This window comes from Nipponia nippon, unplaced genomic scaffold (assembly GCF_047370975.1).
Source record: "Nipponia nippon isolate SJK-2023a ecotype South Korea unplaced genomic scaffold, ASM4737097v1 scaffold_5, whole genome shotgun sequence".
In the NCBI taxonomy this organism is placed as follows: domain Eukaryota; kingdom Metazoa; phylum Chordata; class Aves; order Pelecaniformes; family Threskiornithidae; genus Nipponia; species Nipponia nippon.
The window spans coordinates 40,347,390-40,373,945 of NW_028262369.1; the positions used below are offsets into that span (position 1 = coordinate 40,347,390).

Genomic DNA, 26,556 nt, shown 5'->3' on the forward strand with positions numbered 1-26,556 from the left:
ATATACTACTCATTTATTTAGGTGAATACAGAACCAAAAACCAAGGACTAAATTAAAGTGTTTGCCAACCAAACCAGCACCTCTCAGAATAAGAGCATATGACGAAAAATACATGCATCCTGAGTCTGGCTAACTTCTGAAGAGAGGCATGCAAGGATATATATATATATTTTTTTTTAAATAATCCTTGAAGTGTAAATGAAATTAATTCATTTCTACAAGCAGTAAGACTTAAGGAAGTAAACATGGAGTTTTCTCTTTTAGGTTTGGGTGACTTTATGCATGATGTTGGCAGTTCACTATTTCTCAGAAGATGGGTGTCAGGGTGATTAGAATTCTAAAGTAAAGTTGAAAAACAGTGATTTAAATTGCTGTTTTTTAGCCTTTGGGAGGATGTTTTAACTGTAAAACTTGTTTAGGCTAGATTAAAGGTAATTGTGGGTGCGCGTGTGTGTACATGCATAAATAATAACATTTATATCCTTTCTTTGTAAGTATAGAAAGGTACGGAGAGTTCATGAAGCTCAAAAAAGCGAAGAAGTATCCTGATCAGGGCCTTTCAGGGAATTCTGCAGCAGCATCAGGTTCCCAGTCCCAGTCAGGCCGAAACAAGTTCGGAACCCAGCGTCTCAAACCAGGTTAACCTTGTGCACCTGCAAAAGGGAAAATGTGGACACTGTCACTAAAGCAGGGCCACTTTTTAAATCAGTTGCGTATTTAGGTATCTAAAGTTCACCTGTGTTCTGCTTTACCGTGTCGAAGCCCTGCTTGACCTATTGTGTTTGACTTGCAGTGAAAACAAGTTAGGAGAGCTCTTCTGGTCTGCAGCTGAAGATGCGTCCTTCAGGGATATTGTGGTGCTCGGAAACTGCAATCTCGGTGACGGATGGACAGAAAAGGACTCCGGCATAACGCTCCAACTGCAGTCAGGTCGTGAGTCATACATATGTAGTCAAGAGGGGAACCGATCTTTATTACCTGGAGCAGGACTTTGTAAATAATTATTTAAAGTCTGAAATATGATGACGAATATTGTTCTGCCTCCAGAAGGTGTGAGAGTGGCAAACTATCTCTCCGTGCTCTGAAAATGATCATAAATAGTCTGTCATCTTGTGCACTCCCATTTTGTTTGTTCAACTCTTGTGTCAAAGTGTGGGGGAAAAATAGCTAATGTGCCGAAATTCAGAAGATGGAGGCACAAATGCTAAGCTCTGCAGCTGAAAATGAAGGGAACTGGTAAACCAAGGAGCACTGCCTAGTTTTTTGGACTCTTACTAACATGTTTTTTTATAGAGGGTAGAAATGCCCCTTTCAAAACCACCACTCCTCTACTTTTTAGAGAGATCTGTCCCCAACATTTACTAAATTAAATGACACTTTAATCCCTTGTCTCCCTTTGCTTACACCTGGAGGACAATCCATGTAGTAAGGTTCCACAAGCAGATGTACTTGATGTGGAAGCTGAACTTATTTTGCGAATAGGGTATAGTACTCATAATGCTAGCTGTGCTTATGTCTTCAGTATCACACTCTTCTGTACCCACAAGTATCTTTACATATGTTGTTTTTAAAAATACACGGCATTGCTAGTTTGCTACAAATTTTTAGTAGGCAACTTCATGCATTTTTACTCTCATTGAAAGAAAATGTGTTCTATTTATTATTCTAACTTACTTTGTACAAGGTAAATTGCAGGCAAAGATCTATATGCAGTGAATCAAGTAAGTATTGATTCTGTCGGCAATGTTGGTAACAATAGAAACCTATGGTCATACTAGAGATGTCATTTTGTAAAAAGCATCCTTTTTAGTTTGCATTAGATGATTAATCGCTTTTACGTGCATCTCCTTCAAATAAAAATGGCTTGCCAGGCTCCTAGAGAAAGAATCTTAAATTCTTTTATGAATGTGACAGTTGCATCTATTTGGTCTTGCTACTTGTACATCAAATTGTGTAGAAACTTGTGGGCAGAGTACTAGTCTGGACTCCAAACCTAAACGTGTGGCCTTGAGTGTGTGCGAAATGACGCATTATTTACCAGTGAACCGCTGATTCTAATGGCAGCTACTCACAAGACGTGTCTGCGTATTTGCAGCACGGCTACATATTTGTATGACTGGAGTCTGAATGAATCCAATATTCAAAGGATAATGCAAATCTGTTGGAACTATTGGGATTGTTATTAGGCCTCATTAAAAAAAATTTAACAGAACAGATAGTTTCCTTTGCTGACGTTCAGTTTGGACCATGGCCTCCCTTATAAAATAGAAACCATCACATTTGTTTTCAACATATTACGGCAAAAAAAAACAAACCAAAACAAAAAAACCCCAAACAACAACAACAAAACATTAAAGTCTAAGTAATGATTTTTGTTTTCCAATGTTTTGCCTATTTTGTGGTAACTACAGGAAGTTTTAGCTATTTTTCTAGCATGCTGCTGCTCTTGCCTCCAGCTTGTGAAGACTGTGACCCCATAAACCTCCTGTCTATAGAGATAGCTAATGCTTTAATTGATCATTAGTAGACTTTCAAAATTAGTTTCCATCTGCCAAAAGATTAAGTGTCTTAGGGAATTGACTTAGAGCAGTTTGATGCATGGAGGATAAATGCAAGTGCCGTTAAAAAGCACTGCTAGACCACAAATCCTTGAAAAACTTGCTTCTAAAATACTTAGAAGGAAAAGTAATAGAAAAGATTTTTGCTCTGATTTGTTTTTTGTCAAATTAGAGAAGGCTTTTTTTATATATCAATGAGAATACATTAGCGCATTTTCAAAAAAACAAAGAGCAAAACCTCATGAAAATGTTGAATTTAACCTTAGAACAAACCATGCAAATTTTGGCAGCTTTAATTTGCAACGTAAATTTTTTGTTAAATGAATTTTTTCCAACTTTAAACACATGCTTTGGGCAAAAAAAGAAAAAGATGAAAACTTTTCTACTAGCTGTACTTGAGAATACTGAGGAAAAACATCTCCATGTTTTATCACAATTTTTCACAATTACAGGTGTTGCTTCTCTTGTTTAAAGTTTTCTTTAAACTTTTGCCTTTTAGCTTATTTGGAGTGATTTTTACAGGTTTTCATGTTGCTTTCTCTCTGACATTTTTGTACAAGCCACTTTTGGGAAAACTTCTACCATTGCGATAACAGCTTACAGTTGTTACTACAGAAATAATGGCTTCTTTCTTAGGTATCTGAAAAATCAGTGCTATTTAACTCAGTTAAGAACAGTTCTAGCTGGTAAGAATACCCTTCTGGCTGCATTAGAGCTGTCAACATTGTTGTAGCAGAAAATACAGGAACTGCAGCTGTCCTACAGCAGTGCCGAAAGATGGACGGGATTTGTGTTGCATGGGTTAGCCATCACACTTAGCTGTGGTTATAGGTTCCTCATTAGTGTTTGTCTTGTGACCCCCAAAGTGGGCAACTGCAGTGATTCTTAGACTCTTCCTGGTGGTCCTTTAAAGTACACGCTTTTAGGACTGCTTACAGTTGGAGTAGCTGGGACAGCAGGGTGGGTGGCATGGAAATGACGGTAAAAAGATGTAGATGGCTGTTCCAAATTGATGTTTTTTTCCAAATGTCTGTCTATTCCTCCTCTCTTATTCGCCACACAGGTTAGGGGAAAACGGGTCTAAACGCAGAGTTTTATGTATAATCACTAGTGGCTGTCGACACAACACCTAATTGATGGAGGCCGTAATTATAGTGAGCGGAAAGCAAAGGATACTACTTTTGCAAATAGCACTGGGAAGATTAATCTTACCCACATATGAAAGGTTGCATTCTGTTTGCCTTGTCAGGTGAAGTGGAAAATACTGGTATCATCAGTGGTATATTGATTTATAACAGGATGCTGGACCTGGTTTAATATAGGCTGACTCTAAAAAGCAAGATTTTTTTTTTTAACTATTTGCCACATGTTGATGGGAAAGCATCCATTTAGAGAAATGAATATGGCTAATGTTATTCTATCAAATACTGCAATGTTTGAAGAAATAATAAAAAAAAAGAGGAAAAATAAGATCTTGACTTCCAATTTAATAATAATGGAATATGAAGGCCAGATTGTAACTGTAGAAGTTCATTTCAAATTTAAATATTTAGCATTTTCACTAGTCTGCGACTACAAGAAAATTTATTACATTAAGATGGAATTTAGATCTTTGACATGAAGCTGATATTTTCATAGCGTGAAAAATATCAAGCTGACATTATACTGTCTCATTTGATGACTTCCAAATGTCAGAGTGCAGTAACTTATTCATAGGGACCTCAATGTCTTGTGATAGTGTCAATTTAAAAGACATTTACATCGACTTTTTTATTTAAACATGTAAAATGGAATATGCAAAGTGGATGAGGAAAAGGGGGAAAGACCAGGGGCAAGAAAGTTCTTAGTAATAGAATGAGGCACTTTTAAGGCTAATTTCCACTGAAGCCTTCTGACAGCTGCATGGACTACTGCCTGCCAGTACTTCTGACAGCTGCCGTCTTCCTTCCCTTCACGTTATTTCCCTCATTCCCAGCTCAGCACTCTCATGTTTCTTGTTACTTCAACAGAACTTAGGGCATTAAAAGTAGCATGATATACTTTCCTGAAAAAGGAAACCACCCATCCCTTGCTTTTCAAAGTGATTTTGTAATAATGGAAGATATTGAGTGTTTCTTTGGAGGTGAGTTAAGGACACCATTGGCTGTAGAAGCCCGCGGTGCGAGTTGTACACCTCGGAACGGGCAGAGCGGGCTGCGCCGGCCGCCGCCGCCGCGCAGGGCGGCCATTTTGTTCGTCGCCGAGAGAGACAGGTTCCCGCCACCGCCTCTGGTGCTGCCCCTTGCCGCTCGCTGCCTCCGAGGCTGCTGGGCTGCTCCTCACCGTGCCTGCCTGAGCCGAGGGGCAGCGCCGGGAGAGGCGGCCGTAGGGCTGGAAGCGCCCCGCCGGTAGCGCTACTTTCCCTGAGGCGCCGGCCGGAGGGGCTGCGGCGCCCGCTGCCGGCGGCGTGGCCGGCCCCGCCGCCGGCAGGGGGCGCCGCCGCCAGCCCGGCCTGCGCTTTCAGCCGCGGCCATGTCGGAGCTGGCGCTGGAGGAGCTCTCGGCTCTCGCCGCCATCTACTGCGAGCCGGACGCCTGCGAGGTGCTGGCGGTCTCAGGTGAAGGCGACAGCGCTCCTCTGACGAGAACCGCGGGTCGCCCAGCTCGGCAGGGTCTCGCCGCACCCCGCACCGGCGGCCTGGCCCTGCCCCGGCCGCGCTACACCCGGCCCGGCCCCGAGGGGAGGCGCTCCGGGGCCGCTGACGGATGGGCTTAGCCCAGCGGGGCAGCACCGGCTTAATCGCTTGCTTTTAGCGACAGCGGCAAAGATGGGTGCCCTCTCGCCTATCCTGCCGTGTGTCTTTGCTGCTGGCTTCTTTGTAGGGGACAAATGCTCGCGGGTCCTACTCGTTTGTAATTAGCGACCTTCTTAATTGCACCTGTGCATGCGGAAACTTGCAGCAGTGGGAATGGGCTGGCTGCTATTTAGGTAAATAAGCAGTTGCATCATGAGATGTAACATGTAACAAGACCAGGTATTTATCCTGTAATATTTAATAGGGGTGCAGCTGTTGCTATGTTGGGTCACCTCTGTCTTTTTCTGGGGGTAAGGTAATAATCTGGGCCTTATGATGTGCCAGATGTTCTCTAGCTTCAGCAATATGTGTATGGCTGGAGGTTTTACAGGGTACTAAGGCTAATCTTTCACGTTTGCTGCGGGTGGGAAGGTGAGGAGATTTGTAGTGCTTGCTCCCATCAGCTGCTGGATGCTGTAGGCTAGGAATGCAATAAGTGTAGACATCTTTACTCCACGTTTTCTGCACCCGCCATGGTAGCCACTGATCAGAACATAATTTTAAGAGATGACTTTTATCAGTCTGTGCCATCACAGTGCTGTGAAGATGCCCCTTTAGCAAGGGAGAATCAATCTCGGTAGTTCCAGCATACAACAGCAGTTGCTCTCAGGCTTGGAAAAAAGTGTCAGGTGGGATATGCAAGTGTTGCCTGTCTGTTCAGATCTAGAGTGTAAGTAAATTTTGCTTAGCACCTACCACAAATGTGACAACGCTCTTACATGTTTGTTGGAGATATACACACACACAGAGAATATGGATATATTCTGTATCACTGTTCCCTGGTGTCCTGGGAGCTATTGCAGCGTGCTGCCCAGCTCCCCAGTGGAGCGACAGACTGCAAGCAGCTTCCTGCTGCTTGGACTGCAGTAATGTCCTGGAGAATGCTGATAAAAATGAATCCAGTGGCCTGCTGTCAGATTTTGTCTGCGTATATATTCAGCCCCAAAGAACTGGGATCGATAAGGAAACGCTTTTTTACCATGAGGGTGACTGAGCACTGTAACAGGTTGCCCAGAGAGGTTGTGGAGTCTCCATCCTTGGAGATATTCAGAAGCCATCTGGACGTTGCCCTGGGCAGCTTGCTGTAGGTGGCCCTGCTTGAGTGGGGAGGCTGGACAAGATGACCTTCTGAGGTCCCTTCCAACCTCAAGCATTCTGTGATTCTGTGAAAATAATGTTGTGCTGCTTCGGTGTGAAATTACTTGTGGCTGCTCTTGAGTGACTCACTTTAACTAAAAAGTTACTAAGAAATTAATTGAATGAACCTCAAACTTTTATTTGAAAATAGTTGTTGAAATAGATTCGCACAGAACAGCAAGTGATTATTTGAAAAGAGGACTTTGTAAACAGCCTCAGAGGGATGAAGACCTTAGCGTCTGCATGGAGCACAATTAACTGGAGTAATCTGAAAGCGATTGTTTTGTGTCTAGATCTGCATGACACACCTCTTGCTCCAGTGCAGGCAGGTGATTCTGCCATTTTATCTTTTTGATTGGTATTTAGAGTTGTATTTTTAAAATACGATTGATGAAATGTTTTGACTGAGTTTTATTTTCTTAAAGTCAAAAAGTTCAGGAATGTTATTTCAGACATAGTTTGAAAATACAGTATCCAGGCTTAACACATGTTTATTTTAAAAAACGTGAACATATCTGAACATTGCATATGCACGTCTGTTCCTCCAAATCTGTTAGAGAAATATACGCACATCCTTCTCTGTGCTTCATATACAGCAAAACGATTTTGTGTTTATAAGTTACCAGGATGTAAAAGGGTTAGAAATGTTCCTGGAACATAAAGTGCAGTGCCACAAGTGCACAACGGGAACAGGCTATTATATTTATATTGATGTTATGGGACCTTGCAGGGCCTTTAGCCAGGCTGTGTTTATAATATGTTAGGATCCTGCATATCTGGTTGATTTCCATTGTTTTCTGCTGAAACTGCCAAGATTATTTACCACGATGATTATTGGTAGTTTTCTTACTTTGGGAATTTACTTCTCTTTTACCTTGGAGCTACAGAATCCTTTAGTTTGTATACAATTAACTTTTGCTGTGTTCATTAGCTTACGTTTGCTTTATCTCTTCAGACCATATAAATTGTCATTGCCAAACAGTGCACAGAAGTAACTTCCAGTAAGACTGTTAAGTTATGCTGTCTCTAATACATTAAGAGTAATTTGCGTGTAGATCCACAGGATCAAAAAGGAGGCCATTGGGGATTTATGGTTTCGAGGAATGTAAGAAAATGCTTTTGAAGGTCTCTTGGTATGCTAAAAACTTTGGCTTTCTGGAATTTAACAATGAAGTATTCAGAATGTAAAATATATTTTTATCAAAACCAATGTGTTGATGAATTTAAATAAACTAATTACAGCATATCTTTTTTACCTTACATATCTGTTTACAAAGATTAGCGTTACAGATAGAAATCCATCATTTACTTGTTAATCTGTTCTCTTCTGGTTTGCTCACCAAGCTTGCTATAAAAATGTATTTATATATTCTAAGCTTGTACGTTAGTAGGTGCCGTTTTCTGAATTTAAAAATAGACTGCATGTGTTGCATAAAATGCCTTTGGGCAGGAGAGGAGGGGGATATCTGTCTGGTTGACATGGAACATAAGAAAAAATCAGAAGTATGCTAGAGCTAAATATACTGATAAGCATGCAGCTATGGGGGGAAATGAGCTAAAATGTATTGAGTTTAGTCTTATTAGCACATTAAATGCGAGCAGAATGGTTATACCCAACCTTTTATTTCAGAAATAATCACTATTTTGCTGTGAAGACAACTCAGACCTTGTAGCATGTGCAAACAAAGGAAATATTTCTTTAGAACCTCGTTACGCAGGGTGACGGTGGTTTGCTCTTTGTTCTGCCAGCCGTCTGCAGCACTGGTGCAGAAAATGGATGCTGGAGTGTTTAAATAAAGTTTAGATGCTGTAGCCCCCACAAACGTTTTGAACCATTTCTCCTTTCTAAAAGTAAGTCTGAAGCAGATGTAAATGAGCACGGCTGGGCTTTTCGCGATGGCTCAGGGTGATACACCTTGCGATGCGAGGCTGCGCTGCTTCCTTCGGATTAGTTCATCATCACAGGGAAAGGTGTGAGATTGTTGCAGGCTTAAGAATGTGATCACTGCAGCAGGAGGCCCTTGCCGAAGGGGCAAGGTTGGCCTGTCTGTTTATCCCTCAGTTACTTTTGAGTTGGTGAGATCTGTTGTGACAAGCTAGTGAAAAAATCCTAGGAGGATTATCAGAAAGGTAACATGGTTTTCTGTCACTGTAATTAAGCTGGCAATAGAGTAGTATTCTTCAACTCATTTATAGGCTGTGCATTTTAAAATTTCTCGGCAACATAGTTTAAAATAAAGTGATTCACAGGCAGGAATATAATAATGTTAATACCGTTCAGCCAAATGCAGCTTGTTTTCAGCTGGCCGTCTACCTGGTGGGGCTGCCCTGTGTAGGGGGCAGCTGGAAGGATGTGGGTCGGCAGGCACTGTCTGTTTGTGGTGCGATGCTCAGGTGCGTGCAGAGACCCTCCATGGTGGCCAAGAGGGTGCTGGGGGTCCCAGGAGGTGCAGTGCAGGCTTTTTTTCTTGTGTGCGGTTGTGTGTACCGAGCTTAGTGTAATGGCAGAGGAGCTATCGTTGCTGGTGCCCGGTAAGAAATGTTTGTCAGGGCAGCGGAAGACAGAGATTGGAATGGGAAGGCTTGAGGTCTTCCTGCGTAGCTACTGCTCGTGAGTGAGGGCCACGTGCTGCCAGATGGATGCCGTGGAGACTGGAGTCTGCCAAGGCTGCTGCGTTTCTGAGGAATAAAATTGCCTTAAAAGTAGTCTGGAACCTTTCATAGGGTCTTAGAAGACTGGAGACCAACTCCTTTTGGCAGGGAACAAGGCTTTGACGTGTGTTGCCTGTAGGTATGGGCGTGGTTGGCTGTAATTTCATTTGATTCTCTGGATTTGCGTCAACTACTTTCAGCATTGGATTTGACTCTGTTTAGGTAATGATGGTTTGTAGATCTTTGGAGACTTTTTTATAGTAATGCTAGAGTTTGATTATTGGATTTGGAGGGTTTGCTTATTTTATTTTGTGACTGCTCTGACCTAGAGAGTTCTTCATATGACCCAGGAAGGAGGTTTGGTAACACGCCCTTCGCTAAGCTCTCTAAAGTGCTTCTGTCTGTCCAAGTCACTTTTAGGTTCTTTCACTTATTTAGTAGGGTTCAAATATAAAATCATAGAGAGCACTGAGGTTGGTTAGCGGTGTCAGCAATACTAATCAAACGTAATTCAACTGACTGTCATGTAAAGGAAGGTAAGATAAGGTAGAGGGAGAAGAAGGCAAGTCACTTCAAAAGAGCTCCTCTGAAACTCAGCTCTGCTCTAATCTGCCTTTCAAATCTGGCTTCTACTGCCCTCATAGAATGAATCAACCTGACATTTTAGCAATTTTTTAAAGAAAAGGGGTGAAGTGTTTAGAATGCATCAAAGGGGTGAAGCAGAGAACATCTGAAGAAGATAATCTTTTATCTGATACCCTCTTTCTTCATGGCAGAGGAGCAAAAGTAGGTTAGGTCTTTGTCTCCACTTTTCACTTTATGAAGTTTTGTCTTGTTTTTCTGTGAAACATGTTTTAGTCAAGAAGGTTTTATTGCAGGAATTACAGTACATAACTTTCATATTCAGCATCTTTGATTATGTGATTTATCAGGAGGATGTGGTCTTTCGCCCTTCCTGCTACATACTGTATGTATCTTTTTCACTCAGAAAATAATTCTATTCTAAAGTAGACCAACAAGAGCTTTTGAGTAGATACGCAGATATACACATGTACATTTATATAAGTATATACGTATATATACACGTATGTATGTAGTATCTAGGGTCAGATGTACAACAGAGATGTTTTCGTTATGTCAACCCAACTGTTGTAAATGTAGAAAAGTTGGCAGAACAGAATTAAGCATATTTTCTCTGAAAGTTGTTGGGGACAAAGAATCTGACTTTTTTTCTTTCCAAATCTGTCTTTAGTGTGGAACTGCTTTTGAATGGTTGTCTTAAAAAATGCTCAGTACAAGTCTATTTGCCTTGCACTGGTATTGATGTTAGAAGTCTTACAGATCTCTGTAGGAGCAAAGTTAGGGCAGTGCTGAGCCCATCCAGAAAAGCCTGTATTTTTGGTTGTCCTTGCTGCTGCTGTTGAGCTGTAGAAGCTGACTTAGGTGTTTCTAAAAGAGAGACAATTCTTTATTACTGGCTTGTCTAGGCTTTGAGAGAGCCAAAAGGTGTGAATGCTTTTTAGAATGTGTTAATAACTTTCATTCTAGTATGATATGGAAGTGTTTCATTTCAGGATTCCCTGCGAGTATAGCTTGAGCCATTGGTTGCAACTCCCCACCCCGCAAAAAACCCCACCCCCCTTATTTTATATAGAATGGCAGTCGTTTGAGTTGAATCGGTAAAGAAAATAACATGACTTAGTAATATATATGTATTTCAACTTCAAGCAAACTATTAATGTTTATTTTTTGATACTTTCCAGAGACGCATGGAATCACATTTAGAATTCAAATCAGCGTGAAAGAGCTGCTGGATACAGATGTACTTTTAAAGCTGTTATTTCATTTACCAGTCAATTATCCATCCACTCTACCAGATATTTCTGTTAGCTCAGACCAGCTTACAAGGGCCCAATGTATGGACGTGAAAGATAAATTACTTGAACAAGCAAAGAAGCATCTTTCTGAACCCATGGTACACGATCTGATTCTTTGGATACAGCAGCATCTTAAATATGTCATTAAGCAATCGGCAACAGTTTGCAATGCAAAAACTACTTTGTCAAAAGGAACAAGCACAGAGGATGGTATCTGGATGCTCCTTTTGCATTTAGATCACATGAGAGCAAAGGCAAAATACGTCAAAACTGTGGAAAAATGGGCTTCAGATCTAAGGCTGACTGGAAGACTGATGTTCATGGGCAAGATAATATTGATTCTTCTTCAGAGTGACAGGAGCAACATTAAGGTGCAGGAACAATGGATGTTGACTAGTTGTATTGATTTACCACTGAAACCTATGTGTCTGAATATTTTGTGTGTGTTTTTCTAAGATTAACAATTTTGGAAGCAGATTGATCTTTAGAAGAGTAGGAAGGCCCAACAACTTTATTCTGTATTTAAGAAAAAGAAAGTATTCCATGAGAAAGAAACCAGTGATACCTGTAGACCTGTGGCCTGTATTGCTTTGCTTCCCACTGTAATTATACTCCTGTATTCCCCGTATTTCCTGACTGTAATACGCCTAAGTTCAGTCTCCTGTATTTCCCAAATGCCCCAGAAAACAGAAAATTTGTGACGAGAAATTGATAAGAGAGGTATTTCTAGCTCATTCCTAACAGTCTCTTTCCTTGACTTAGACCACGTGGTGCTCCTAGTGCACGCCTGGGCTTCAAACTTCTTGTCTGTACTTATGAACTCCCGCTGCATTAGGCAGGTTTTTGTGGTGATCTTGGAGGAGAATGTTTTGGCTTTTCAAACTCATGTTCTCCAGATCACTTAAGACTGCGCTTAACTTCAAGCTGATGAATAGAAGCAGTCATGCACTTTTTGGGATGGGCACTTCCAAGGTTTGATTGCTATGTTCTGAAGAAAACTGTGTTTCGTATAGATTTTTTGCAATTTACTAAACTTCAAAGATACTAGATGACATTTAATATTTTGTTCGTTTTTGTCATTTAGGAGTACTTGATTCTTCAGAAAACTTCTAAGGTAGATGTGGACTCAAGCGGAAAGAAATGCAAAGAGAAAATGATTAGTGTACTGTGCGAGACAAAAGTACAGTCACAGCATAAAAGGTATAATTTAGTACTGTTGTGGATAGAAAAGTAACGGAATCGGTAATTACATTCTGACAAATCTAGGCATATTCATGAGTTTCCCTTTTACAATGTAGGTTTCAGACATTTGAAGTCAAAGAATATTCAACGCTGGATGAGCTACAGCAGGAATTTGAAACTGCAGAACTTACAACTCTTTTCTCTGAGTTTGTGCCTCCTCTCTTAAGATAAAATGAAAAGAAAACACAGGACTCTCTGACCAAAGCAGTAGTTGACTGCAGATGCCAATGGAAGATAAAAGGACTAATTTGACAAACAACGTTAAAGCTTTTCTGCAAAAAATGCCAGAAGAAGCTATCCTCTTGCAAGAAGGAGAAGGCAATTCATGCATTAAGAATTGATAATGTTTTGACATTTATGTATTGATAACTTTTTCCAAGGAATGTGGAGTTAATTGTGATAATTGTATGGCAAGCATGAGAGGCCGGGAAGAAATCATGTTAAAATAATAGTCTTCTAGTTAGACTCTGTTTTGCAATCCCTGTTTTTCAATGTTTTGGTTTTTTTCTCTCATGGTTTTTCATAATGGCCTGCCAGAAAGCATGATTAATTTTGCTTTCAAAGCTTATGTGAAGATATTTCTATAAAAAACATAGCAAACACAGATTTGAATATGTGAGGACACCACATATTTAATATCCCTTAGGTGTTCATCTGCTAACTTTTCCTTCTCCATGTATTTGACTATAAATGCTAGACTGTTGATTTAAAGAAAAAGTTCATGTCACTTGGGGCCTGGAAAAACTTAGAAGTGTCGTTTTGAATGTTAGTTTTTACTCTAAAATGTATAAAAACACCCAAGTGGAGAATTTAAATTGATTAAGAAGCTAAGATAGAGCCAATTGTAATACTTTCTTTGATAGTTTACAGATTCCTTTTTGCACTTTATCTGGTTTTACTGTCTGTGCATCTTTAGATATCTTGATTCAATTAAACTGTCAGAGCAGTATATATACAGACTTAAGTCTTCCATCATTTTAGAAGCTGGTAAGTTATAACTCCCTATTAAAATTTCCCTACTTTTAGCACTTTTTTTTTGATGAGTCAGTGGCCTTGGCCAGCTTATAAGCTTTTTTATCACTAGTCTGTGTTTTACTTCAGTATAATGTTACAAATTATATACATCATTTTTACAAATTAAGTTGTGCAAGTTCTGTTTGCCTAGGGATAATTGGATACTTAGAATTATTAATGTCTTTTGGTTTCTATTTTACCTGATACCATTCTCTAGCAAGACTAGATAAGTTGTCCAGTAATAAAAGTTCTGAAGTCATGAGTTTCTCAGCAACTAGCAATGCCGTTTCAATTGGTTTTAACATGTAGCTACACATGTACTTTACTGCTCTCTAAAACTCACTTCCAGCAGCTAAATGTCTCATGTATTCTTCGTTAGCTGAATAGATTTGATCAATTCAGTGTAAATTAAATTCTCTCTGTTGTACTGGGGGAAGACTGGTACAATTTGGTTAGTTCCTGTAGTGTGGTTTGGCAAATCATTACGTAAGATATTCTGATTTCCAGTTTCGTACGCAGACCATGAGATCATACCTTTCTTTATGTATACTAGAAAAGCAACTAAAGCAAACTGCTAAGATTTTTAAGTTTTGCTATTTGAGATATTAAATGCATAGAGGATTGTAGACTATCTGAGAGTTTCTTAAGTTTTTAAGGAGTTTGGTAATTTTCCTAATATGGAGTGTCTCAAATACATATGTTGCATGTTATTTTATGCATCGAGGCTTATTTAATGAGACAGTAGCAAAAGCTCTTCTTAATGAGTCCTTCATGTGGAGCACATGTAGTACTTCAGGCACAGTGGAAAACAGACTGGGTTAAACAGGTTTTACAAATCTGTTCTATATTATTTCGAAACAGCTTCCTGAGAGAAAGGAAATAGAATTTTCTACCACTTCAAATGTATGCGGAGATCAATTTTTACTTTTATAAAGCAGAATAAAACACAAGTATCTTTAAAATATCAAAATAACATGTATTTTAAAGTATAGTTTTCAGAATTGAGCTATTCCCAGTTGAAATATCTATGTTGAAAAATTATGCATCAGCGGGGGATAAAGTCTTGAAAAGATGCAGAGGCTCTCTCCTTATACTACGCGATACATCTGACAAGTATCAAGCCCAAGAAACGGCTTATGCATGTACAGCGTAAGAAAACGTGATCAGTATCTCTCTGCAAATCTAAATGTTGTAAGGTTTTGCCAGATGGCTTTTATGTCCTCAGCCAGATCGTTACTTTAAAATGCTTCACTTTTCTGGAAAGAGAATAGTAAGGTACTTGAGCACAACCTATATCACAATCTTGGCCATTAAAGTCTAGCCGGGGCCTTATCCAACATGCGTATAAATCAGTTGTATGTTCTTCCTGTTGATTTTGGGAATTGGGTTGAATAGTGTACCTAATCACGTGTTCTCGAATTGCATGTGACTGCAAAAATAACTGAGGTGTACAGTTGTTGTGGTCATCTTTGTTGCAAGATTAGATGCAGACTCTCCAACTTTTTCCTCCCTACTATAAAAGCTACTGTAATTAGCTGCATAAGAAAAGCTGTTTGTAGGGTCAATGATTGCCAGTTGCACTTGGATATAAACCCATATATTTTCTTGAATATTATTGCCTGATGCCTTCTTGGTTAACTCTTTGGTCAGAGCTAGCATTCTGCAACAGCCAATTTTAAAAAGTTAAAAAAGTTAAAAAACAATGATAACTGGGTAAGTTGCAGCTCTCTTCTGATCTGTGCTCACCTTCTTGCCACATGAAGTTGTTGTAAGGAGCTGGATGATTTCTGTATTGCAGGAGTTGTAAAAAGCAGTTTATACAACGGATTTTTATCATAGTTGAGTTTGTTACTCACTAACTTACATTGGACAAATCAACGAGTCCAGTGTAGGAAAGGACTGCAGTTCTTTTGCTTGGTTTGATGTGCTTCAGAAGAATTACAAATCTGATCAGCTTGATACTGTTCAGACAGCAGAGAACATGAAAACTAATGTCAGTTTGATTCTGTCAAAGCAAATGCTTTTGCCTACCCATCAATCAGTCACTTATTTTGAAGGGTAGGAGGATATCTTATGTTCAGGCAAGTAAACAATATTTTTAAAGATTGTTCTTTTGGAAGGATGTTGCAGCTGTCCGTTAACTGATGGTTTGTTTGCATTTATTGTAAAAAGAGATGGGCAAGCCTGTGAGCCCCTGGGGCACAGAAGTCATCGAAATGCATACTGTGGTGCATGTTCTGCCCTCCAAGGGAACTGAAGCAGACACACAAGAAAAAAATGCAGGGAAATGAAGTCAAAACTCCTGAGAATCGTTAGAGAATGCATATCAGTGTCTAAAAAGTTAGTGAAGTGTATATAGCTCTCAGAATCAGACAATTCAGTTGCAAGGAAAAAGAAATCCACAAAGAAAAAATGCGTTAACAAATGGGAAGCTAGCTCTCTTGTGGATATTATATTATAAATAGTTCTTTGAACAGCATGGTTAGTAAAGTCTCGTTTCATGTGGACTTTCTTGTGTCTAAACGATTGCACACACGAAGCCTTTCTTGCAGAAGAGACATCCCTGATGGTTCTCTCCCAGGTGGGTTCCCCGATGCCCGATACTGATCGTGCTCTCTGCATAAATCATTAAAGTATCAATAGCATTTTTCTCTGCTACCTTTTTTCATCAAAGTTGTAGGAACTTGGTTTCTTTCAGGCTGTTAACCTCTCATTTTAATTGAAATGAGTTGAATTCAAAAGTTCTAGAAGAATTTTGTAGTATAAATACGCATGCTTCCGTACAGACAGCACAGCCCGCATAACTGTAGTTTCCTTTCAAAATCAGGCTAAAATGAAAGCTGTTGCAATAGGACTGAGTACTCGAAGAATCGAGTTTTTAGGACAAAACTGAGGTTCGATTGGTCTTTTTGAATCCCGTGGCTTATTAAGTGTGAAATGGATTAAGAAAGAAAGAAAGGTACATAGAAATAGGAGAAAAACCCCAAACCCAACATCAGCCCTACTTGCACCATCATTTTTGCATGAGTGCATCGCATCCAGAGCATCCATTCTTGTCCTGGAGATGCGCTCGATCCGCAGAAGGGTGTGTGAAACCGCAGTTGAACGAATGCCTTGGGTGGGCACCCACCGGTCTCTAGAAGAGATGGCACTGGCTGTGTCGGGCAGGTTTGTTGGTGAAGAGCGTGCCTTCGCTTTTTCTGCTCCTTCCATGTGATTCACGAGTGTCGTGTGTCTGCGTTTTCTGTGGTCTGAGAAGAAGGATGGTCTGGTCATCTGAGGAGCACTTCTCACTCATTACGCTTTGGTGCAGCAAGTCTAAATTGAAGTAACCAAAAGGGCAATGTGAGATCCAGGTCATTTTTACTATTACATGTAACATCAGGTCTTGCTACGTAATTATGCCGCTACTATGGCAGAGTAGCGATGTCTGTGGAAACAAGGACATTAGAGCGCTAACAGATTAAATTACTCAATTCTGCAAGAAATCAATCTTTCTACAGTTTCGTTTTGTAGAATCGTTACTGACTGCCATTGTGACTGAGGTCTGTAGATAAAACCATCTCTGTCTTGGTAGAGGGAGGAGCAGGAATAAAACTCCCTTCTTTTCTGTATAAATCTTTCAAGGCATTATTTATAGCATTAATATGTACTGTTTATATTTAAGGGTTTTTATTATCATCACTTGGAAAGAAACCTTTATGAGCAGCACATACTCATGTGAAGCAGCCTACCACTCAGGAGAACAGCATGACTTCAGTGGAAGTAAGGCGAAGTTCCAGAGGAGGGAAATACTTTTAATGGGGGACATTGTCAGTATTGGGAATTCCTCAGCTTTTTATTACTTACTGAGTCTCATTAAGATTATAATTCTTGCACCACCACCCCCCTTTGTTATTTGCTGTTACAGGGAGGACAAGATACTGTGACAACTCATAGACGAAAACCCGTGACGTAATCAATTAAAAGAAAGTAGTTTTGATTATTTTGTGAATAAGGCTAATTTTTGTGTTTTTGTACTTCTATCTCATTTTCCTGTAATAAGACTATTTGTCTCTTATTTCTCTGTGAATGACCCACAAAACCCACCGAGATTAGTGTAAATTATACGCAGAAGAGCTGTAATGAGCCCCAAGAAACTTCGTAGTAGAAAAATATTTTGTTTACATTGTTTCTTTTAAAAATAGTTTAATAAACCCCACATATGGATGATTTAAAACCTAGCATCCCTTGATTTGTTCAGCTTTATCTGTGAAAATACAAACATAATCATAGAATTGTTTAGGTTGGAAAAGATCTTTAAGATCATCGAGTCCAACCGTTACCCTAGCGCTGCCAAGGCCGCCACTAAACCATGTCCCTAAGCACCACAGCTACAGGTCTTTCAAATACCTCCAGGGAAGGGGACTCAGCTGCTTCCCTGGGCAGCCTGTTCCAATGCCTGACTACTCTTTTGGTGAATAAATTTTTCCTAGTATCAAACCTAAACCTCCCCTGGAGCAACTTGAGGCCATTTCCTCTTGTCCTATCGCTTGTTACTAGGGAGAAGAGACCGACCCCCACCTCGCTACAGCCTCCTTTCAGGTAGTTGTAGAGAGCGATGAGGTCTCCCCTCAGCCTCCTCTTCTCCAGGCTAAACAACCCCAGCTCCCTCAGCCGCTCCTCACAAGACTTGTGCTCTAGACCCTTCACCAGCTTCATTGCCCTTCTTTGGACACGCTCCAGCACCTCAATGTCCTTCTTGTAGTGAGGGGCCCAAAACTGAACACAGCACTCGAGGTGCGGCCTCACCAGTGCCGAGTAGAGGGGGACGATCGCTTCCCTGGTCCTGCTGACCACACTATTCCTGGTACAGGCCAGGATGCCATTGGCCTTCTTGGCCACCTGGGCACACTGCTGGCTCACGTTCAGCCGTCTGAATCATGTTATAGTTCATTTGAAACAAGATGATGAAATGTTGCACACACTGTATTTCTGACAGAGTTTGAAACTGAAATTGCCTATATTATGAAATGGTGCGATTGCTGGCATCAACTTTCATATATCTTATAGTGGTATTAAGCATTAGCGTCCTGTCTCTTTGTGCATAACACATGCAACGCTGGCAGCACTCTGTTCTGGTTTTATGTTTTATATGTATACTTACTTTTATGTAATCTTCTGCAAGAGTTATGGTTGTTTATATGCTTAATTATAGACATAAATGGAACTTGAAATGTAAATATGCTAATAGCATTTTGCAGTTATTGTTCTGTGCTATTTTCATATCTTGGCTTTTATATCAGTATTAGTTTGTGTTTTCTAACCTCAAAGTATTAACCTGCAGTGAAGAGAACTCTTCATAGTGACAGAAAAATTTGCCTAAAAGACACATTAAGGAATTCTTTGGACTCTAAAAATGAATCTCTTAATATTTTCAGTGAATTACGCATTCAGGTGCTTTAATTTTATGCTAATAAGGTAACAACCGTTACACTTCTGATTTTCTTTGTGTTTCTTAATGTAATACAAGTAATCCGTTTGTATCCTGCATTAGAACATGATCGTGGAATTGGGGTCAGTATTTTATTAGTATTTCCCATTATAAATATCTATGATTCATTATATGCATGCATTGTTATCTATTTTAACTTGAATGCAAAGAGTCATTTTAGGATGAAACTTGATACAGAAGATCTCTGCATGAGAACAATAACTCTACTTTGTACTTCTTTTCCTACTGTCACCTTTTACATTCCTGCGAATAAGAAATGAAGACTGATTTATGTGGGAAGTAGTCAAATGATCACAATTTTCTTGAGCTGAACTTAACAGGCCAACTGGCTGTGTTACAGTAGGTCTTGGTAACTGCTGGTTGGAGGCAGGGTACTCTCTAGGCCTGTACGGGACCACTTTTGGCAACATCTAACTGCTCCACTGAAGCAATTAGCTGGATATTTCTTGAACTTTATGTAGAGGATGGAGGGAGGTAATTTCACCTATGCAAAAACCAAATGGTTGACTGCTGCTTGATCTGAGCTTCTCATCAGGAGAGCAGCCTGGTACTCCTTTTATGTTAGTGCCACAGGGGCTAATAACCTAAAGTTTACACTTGCGCTAGTCACAGAGAACGCTGCAGAGCAAAATCAGTGCCGCGATTTTAAGATTGAAGGTGCTAAAATCAATGTACCTTTACTGTTCTTGGGATGCACTTAGAAAAAAATCAACGCAAAATGATTTTGTTGCTCTCTGATCGATCGCTAAACTGTAGTAGTGTACAGAGGCAGGGTACATTTTTATGGGAGTTGATGCTATGAGTACCTTTCAGTCAAGATAATATAAAAAGCGGTTCTTTTTTAAAGTAAAATAACTGAGTTACTTGTGAGAATGCTGTCCACGTGAGATGCTGCACAGAAGCTGAGCTGTGTGGATAGGGCTATGCCAGAGGCTGATTTTTATTTGGTAGAAGTGGAGGTGTTAGAAAGGAACAGACGGCAATAAGAACACTGGTGATGTGGCTCGCAGAGAAGCCAAAAGAAAGTTTTTTTGGATTGATTATAATTTGGAAAGAGGTTTGGGAATATGAACAAAGAAGTTGCTACTGTATCCAAGCTTCAAGTAGAAATGCCTGAAATAAATACGCAGCTTCATTGTCATTTTTCCTTTTTAGCAGAAACGGTGTGTAGAACGGAGAACAAGTAACGGAAGTTTTCACGGGTATAGGGATGACTAACCTCACTCAGGAGCTGTAGGCTGTCCGCAGAGGAATTAGAGCAATTCTTAGAAATTTTCCTCAAATGACCCAGGGATGACAGAGGCTTTGTTGAGGCAACAACTGGGAACCCAGGCTGTTGTACCTCCGGGTGGTTGGGAATACTGATGGAAGAGGTGACCAGCAGCTTTCAGGAGCAGATCATCTGCAAAATCTGAGCAAGATTCAATCAAAAGCAAGAACTGAGAGGGTTGACAAATCGCTTTCAGAAAAAACATGTCCACTTATGTGTGGAATCAGAGAACACAGGTAAGTGTTTAATTTTTATGAGACTTTTTCTGCATCGGTATCATAGAGACCTGGCGTGGAGATGTTAGATGGTCCTTGCTCAAATAGTGCGTAATGTCTTGGGAGGCTTATGTATTTCAGTTCCACATCAATTACAAAGATCGTTTTGGATGATAACGGTGGTCAGTGAAGGAGAATACTCCACTTGAGTGGCTACAAGAGTTCCAGAAAATCATGTTTCTGAGGTACCGGTATGGCAAAGGAGGACTTCAGGCTTACCTTTGCATTGACAAGGAGCCAAATGCTAGAAACTCAGCTGAGTGTGAGGGTGTCAGTCAGAGTTTCTGGGCTGTGCGGTACCTGGAGAGTGCCTGGAGCTTGGCACAGAGCGTGTGTCTTTCCTGCCAGCCATGCATCACATTTCTGTCTTTTATTTATTTATTTATTTATTTATTTATTTGTTTATTTGTTTATTTATTTATTTATTTAAAGGCAGCTGCAGAAAGGGAGCTGGAAGCTGCTTGCTATGAATTCTGTTATCTACTTCCTACAATACTAATTATGAAAAGATGCTACAGGTTTCCTTCAGAGTAATTTTGAGGAATCGGGGGAATGGTTTTTGAAACAAAGAAAGGAACAGTGATAAAACCTCAGGAGAAGCTGTTCATTTACATATTGGTGCTGTGAAAAAAAACATCATAACAAGAAGGACAATCATAAAGCAGAGTGGGAATAAAGACCGCAAACCGGTCCAGAGTTGCCATCTCTCTGAGCTCCTGGCAGAAGCTGATGTTAGCGCTCAGGAGAGGAGAACAGGTATCTGGGCAGTAGTGCCTGTTGCTGGCACTAAAGAGCAATCTGGGAGGGGAAATGGGGGACAGCTAGAGGCAAAGGCAAAAAAGCTTGGAAGTACAGGCAGCACACTGGTGATTTTTAAGGTCTCAGCTTTTCAACAGCCATGGAAGCTGGGCTGCGTGATGTGTAGCAGTGTAATACCCGCAGGAGCACTGGTACTGCCTCAGAAATATTTATTTAACTGGTCAAATCTATTGGAAAAGGTAACTAAATCGAAACCATGTAATCAGTTCCAAAGGAAGAGGGTCATTGCAGAAGGTGAAGCTGTTCAGTACTGGGGAGCACTGGTTTTGAAAGGTGGGCAGTTGGAATGTTCTCGGTAGCTGGGACAATGAAAAGTTAATCACCGGGGCTTTTGGCATAGTTATTAGTAATAGCTATGTAAAAAAGGGAAATAATTGATTCTTACTCATGTAGTTGATGGATTTTTTTCTATAAATTCATTGCTAAGTGGGAACAAATGAGTTGTGGATAATTATTTGGCAGCAAAATAAAAAGTTTTCCTACCTTTAGGTAGAATATGAGTTTGAAAGTCCTAAGAGAAATTTTAGCTGCTAGGTTTCCTATGGATCCGAAGTAGGAATGGGTTACAGCTGAAAATTTCTTATTAACAGCAAATCATTAAAAGCAGAGCAACAAATGTTACAAAATTTTGGCTGCTGCAGGATAAACTACCACAGAGAAAGATGTGAGTGCATGTAATTCCTGTTACTCCGTATTTTGAAGGGACTCTTAGGAGTAGCAGCAAGGAGGTCTAAGATTTTTCTGGATAGAAATAGGGATTTTTTTTTTTTTTTTTTTCTCTGAGCCATCAGCAAGAGATTCTATTTATGCCATTTTCCCATAGCAGAAAGAAAAGGGATGTACTTCTGGAAGCATACCGTGAAGGGGTAACAGAACTTCTAACAAATCTGTAGGTCTCATTCATAAGTTAAAGAAAAAACAAACAAAAAAAAACAAACCACAAAGAAAACCCAAAACACACACACATGGAAATACCAAAGTCCTTCTAAAGGATTCTGGTTCTTTATTCTGAACAGAAGATTTTTTTTCTTGTGTAACAGACTTATTTTTGTAGTGGCCAGTAGCAGGCAGGAGAGGAAGCAGAGGCCAGGGAAAAGATTACTTTCATGGCAAAACAGCTTGTGGCAATCTGAGGTGACAGCTCTTAGGTTGTACACGGACGTATTTGAGAGACTACTGTCTGCGCAGGTAAGGGGTCGGTTTTGATTTTGTTTTGTTTTTCCTATTAAAGCCAGAGGGGATGCTGGAACATGGTAAAACCTTTGAACAAGAACTAGTATGTGAACAAATGACCTGCAGTAAACCTCAGATCGTCACTCGAGGTCAAATATGGTGTGAGTTGTTCCAAAAGGTAGTAATTTCCCTTTGGATAAAAAGTAAAAGGGTGGACTTTCCAGTGACAGGCAGAAAACTGAGGCTCTGCAGAAACAGAAAGCTTTGGCAGGTCTGGAGAATTCTTGCACAGTGTGGTAAAAATCAGAAATGTACAGTGGTTAGCAGGCTGCTCTTCGTTTTGGTCCATTTTGTTTCACAGCCCCTTTTGTACAGAACCTAGACAGGACAGCAATTAAAAGGGCTTGTGTAGTGATTGGCTTATGATGGCAGCATCCTAAGGTTTTCAGTGCTGAGGTGTCGTTTCCCTGGAAAACGATAGCTGGCAGTGGTAAAGCCACTGCGTCCTATGGAGGGTGCTTATGGTCAAGCCAGACTGGGTGTCACTTCAGTTGCTGCATTTGCCAATACTGACCTGAAGAGGAGAGCAAAGGTTTGCTCGTTCAAGCAACGGGTTTGTGCTGAAATCAGTGGTCTCCCTCGCTTTCTCTTACGGTTTGTGTAAGTGCGGCCGCTGTCTGAAGGAGCACCAGATGGGCATGGTTTCAGTCTGGCTGGCCCCAGGACTGAGAAGGCAGCTCTGGCAGCTAGGGCTGGAAGAAATGGGAAAGCGATGTGCTTTCTGTCCAGGCAAAGGGGGCAGCAGCTGTCCCCTGCAGCGGCTGTCCCTGGCCAACCTTGTGACAGGCACGAGGGGTTAGGTGGGCATCACAGCTGGTTTTAGGCTGCATGAGAACTGACACTGACGGTGCCTCTGGGGACACCTGACTGTCACCCCACATACATTATGTGCCACGTTATCCCATTAACTGTCCAAGTTGTTACACGGGTTGTTTTTATATATGGGTAATTCTAGCCCTGATGCTAGGGAGCATCTTGCTGTTGTGAGGATGGGAAGACCTTAATTCCAGAGCTTTGTGCTACAAAACACCATCCTTTTGTGTTTTTACCGTGAAATGTCTTTCCATTTGTAAAGTGTAAGAAAATGACCAAATAGTGAAAGTCACCTACACAGCAAAATACTGACAGTATGGGATGCAGACTGTCAATCTGTGAGAATCCATCCACTGTCACTTATATAAATGGAACAATAATTGTTTGTTCCTCTTCAGAAATGTAGTTTATGCAGTCTATATAAAGGCAAATTATTTAGTGCAGTGCAAGGAAAATTCTTTTTTTCCTATCTGAAACCAATTTAATATTAACTGATGAAACCATTAGAAGATACTGAGCCCACTATGAATCCCTTCGGTGGAATACACGGAGTGGAGGAGTGGCTTATCTCACAAAAAGCCTGCCTCCGTTTTGGAGGTAATGGGTTTTTTATTTTTTCGCTTTCTTAATGATAGAGGAAGAGAAAGGGATAGGTCTGCTAGAATACTCTCCTTATCGTCTTACCAGCCTATGCTCTCATGGAGAGGAGTAGCTGAGAGTTGAAAGGGGAAAAATCCTGACTATTGTGCTTTCCCTGAGATAAGGAATATTTTGGAGTCCCTTGTCTCATGCATGAAACCTGGTAAAAGGGAGTTATATTAACATATGGAAGAGGTTTGGGGAAAAGCAGATCTTAGCCTCAGGAGTCTGCTTTTGACTCTTGGTTTGTCTGGGTGTTTTATATGTCTTTGAAAGTGAATGCTAAAAGGGGGACTATGAGCCACATGGGCTGAGATTGCTGCAGTGACCTCAAGAGGTGAAAGCACAGTTGAAAAGGTCTATTTTAAATGTTTAAGGAATTAATAATTGCTGAAAAGTGCAGATTACTAGAAGAACAAGCATCTTATATGCCGTGTTACAGACAGATCCGGCACTCATGGGAGGCATTTGTGACAACAGTCTTTCAGTGGGTGACATTTATGTACACGATAAAGAGACAAGACCCCTTTATGTAAAATTTACAATGAGCTTTCTAATGTCATCATTTTTTTTAGGCTTAAATTCCTTCTCTCATAAAATTAACTCCTCGCGTTCGGCGATCAGCTTTTGGGGGTTGCGGAGGACAGCCCCACGGGTGCGTGTGGCAGCGGACGCACCGGGAGGCTGGGGACCCGAGGGGGGACGGGGCAGGACGCTGCTGTCCGTGGGCACGACGCTGCCGAGAGGGCTGTTTGCAACGGCTGCTGCTGTTGGACTGAGTGTGGCGAAAGAGAGAGAGGGGAAAATGTGTCGTTGCCCTTGTTTTTTCTGAAAGTGTATTTGGGAGTCGGGAAGGAGCTTTTATATCACTTTTTAGTGCTACAGGGCCAGCAAAGAATTACAAAGTAGAGAGGAAATAGAGGGGAAATACTGAATGAGGGAGAGGGAAAAAGACATTGGACTAGGAACTGATGCTAAAGCCAGTGTGAGGGAGTGGAGCAGAGAGTGCCAGACAGAGCGCAACCTGTGAAAGCAGAAAGCACGGATGGAGACCAGCGGCGGCAGCGAGGCCCTGTGTGGGTAGCAGCCCCACTTGCTGACCAGCTGCCCGTGAGGCCGCTGGGCCCAGTGGCTGCAGGGTGCCCGGGGGCTCGGTGGCAGGCTGCCCCTCCGGCTCCTGGCCCCGTGCCGGTGGGAGAAGCAGAGAATGAGGGTCACGGCTGTTCCCGGCCCTGCTCTTTTGGTTTCCAACCAGAGACGACATCTGCGCAGGGAGCTTCCCCTGGTGCTGCTCAGCTCTGCATGCGTCCTTACGTCTTCCCATGGCCTCCTCTCTGAACAGCGTTGCTTTGTCTGAACCTGCCACTTGGTCTCCCAACCTTTGTAAACCCCTGGTGTAGCTGCTGGCTGCTTGGATCCCGTGTTGGAGCAGGTGGCTTCTACGTGATGGAAATCAAGAGAAAACAGTATGTACTGACTTTAATCAAACTGGGAATTTCCACTTGTGCTGAGAACCCTAGTGAGAAATTTATGGCATTGTTCACCCATAATACTTTCAGGTTTACAATGTGGGAATTGATAATCACTTTTAGTAGAAAGCCATAAACATTGTGTCTCTTGAAGAGAGATTCTTCAGTCCCTCAAAACCTTGCAATAAACTAAACCCAGCAATAACTAGAGGTGTCCAATCTGAATTAATTTTAGTAAGAGAAACTCTATATGCTAGAGTTTTTGTTGGGTGATAAATGGACAAGGTTTTGGATTCAGCCATCACCTGACATTCTTACCTTCAAAAATAAGTATTTTGGTTTAGGATATTGTAAGTGACACCTGTGTGGGAGTTTGAAGGACAAGTCCTGACACACTGTCTCTGTAGGATGCATGTTTTTGTCCAGCCTTTCTGTATGGAGAAGAGGATGTACAGGGAGGCTACGTTTTGCCAAGCAACGCTGTGAAAAGGCAACTTCGCACATGGGCTTGAGAAATCCATGGAGGTGAGTGGATGGCTCTGGGGAAGCTGTGGCCCCACGGGGTCTCTGACCACACGCTTTGGCTGGCCATCATCCCTCTGGACCCCCTTTATCCTGTTTACCATGGCAGTAGTAAGTACAAGAGAAGCTTTATGGTAAGGATGTATGCCCCCCCTGCTCTCCCAAAGCTTTGCCTTCTCGCTGAGCCTGCTGCGTCCCTGATTTAATCCAGAATAAGCTGCATTTTGCTAAGAAGTGCACTAACCCATTCAGATATTGTCTTAGATCTGGCAGGCTGCAGCGCATCAGAGTATTTTGATAAGCATCATGTCTCCTTGGAAACTACTACTTAGCAGTAACTTGACGCTACATTTGGAGTGTTATGATTAATTTAAGCCTTGCTTCTGCAAAGACACATGGTATGGGCCTCCTCCTACAGAAGTGAGGAGTCTTGTTGAGCTTATCAGAACAGCTCGCGTGTTCGAAAATGTCCCTGTGGGGTTTAGGAGTTCTTCTCTGAATCTCTTCAGGCTCTGCTTTAAGCTGGTTGGTTATAAATCTCACTTGTTATCCTTAGGTATATTTTTAAGAACCTGTTGTCTAATTCGATATTTTAAAAACATTTCTAGAAAGTCTACCTCTACAGTTATGAATAAATATAAAGCTCCTTCTGAGGCCATTCAATAGTATTTTAATTAGGCTGGCAAAATTGCTTTTGGCTTGTCTTTAA

The 26,556-nt window shown here is 41.1% G+C and overlaps 1 protein-coding gene across 2 annotated transcripts; it reads left to right on the plus strand.

Annotated features, from left to right (window-relative positions):
* Positions 1 to 43: 43 nt before the first annotated feature.
* On the plus strand, positions 44 to 14,923 carry RWDD3 (RWD domain containing 3). Of its 2 annotated transcripts, XM_087732945.1 has the most exons (5): positions 44 to 708; positions 794 to 930; positions 10,944 to 11,428; positions 12,142 to 12,257; positions 12,356 to 14,923. In XM_087732945.1, the coding sequence occupies exons 1-5, from the start codon at positions 668 to 670 to the stop codon at positions 12,468 to 12,470; spliced, it is 894 nt and encodes a 297-aa protein (XP_087589071.1). In that variant the 5' UTR covers positions 44 to 667; the 3' UTR covers positions 12,471 to 14,923. The 2 variants fall into 2 exon arrangements, with proteins under 2 accessions (XP_087589071.1, XP_009466546.2); XM_009468271.2 differs by lacking the exons at positions 44 to 708; positions 794 to 930 and adding an exon at positions 5,024 to 5,154.
* Positions 14,924 to 26,556: the final 11,633 nt, after the last annotated feature.

Excerpts from the sequence above, each read along its gene's own strand:
- RWDD3 (XM_087732945.1), top strand. The coding sequence starts at position 668 with ATGTGGACACTGTCACTAAAGCAGGGCCACTTTTTAAATCA. Across the intron at positions 709-793 it reads CAGGGCCACTTTTTAAATCA|TGAAAACAAGTTAGGAGAGC; the intron begins GTTGCGTATTTA and ends TTTGACTTGCAG. Across the intron at positions 12,258-12,355 it reads GTACAGTCACAGCATAAAAG|GTTTCAGACATTTGAAGTCA; the intron begins GTATAATTTAGT and ends TTTACAATGTAG.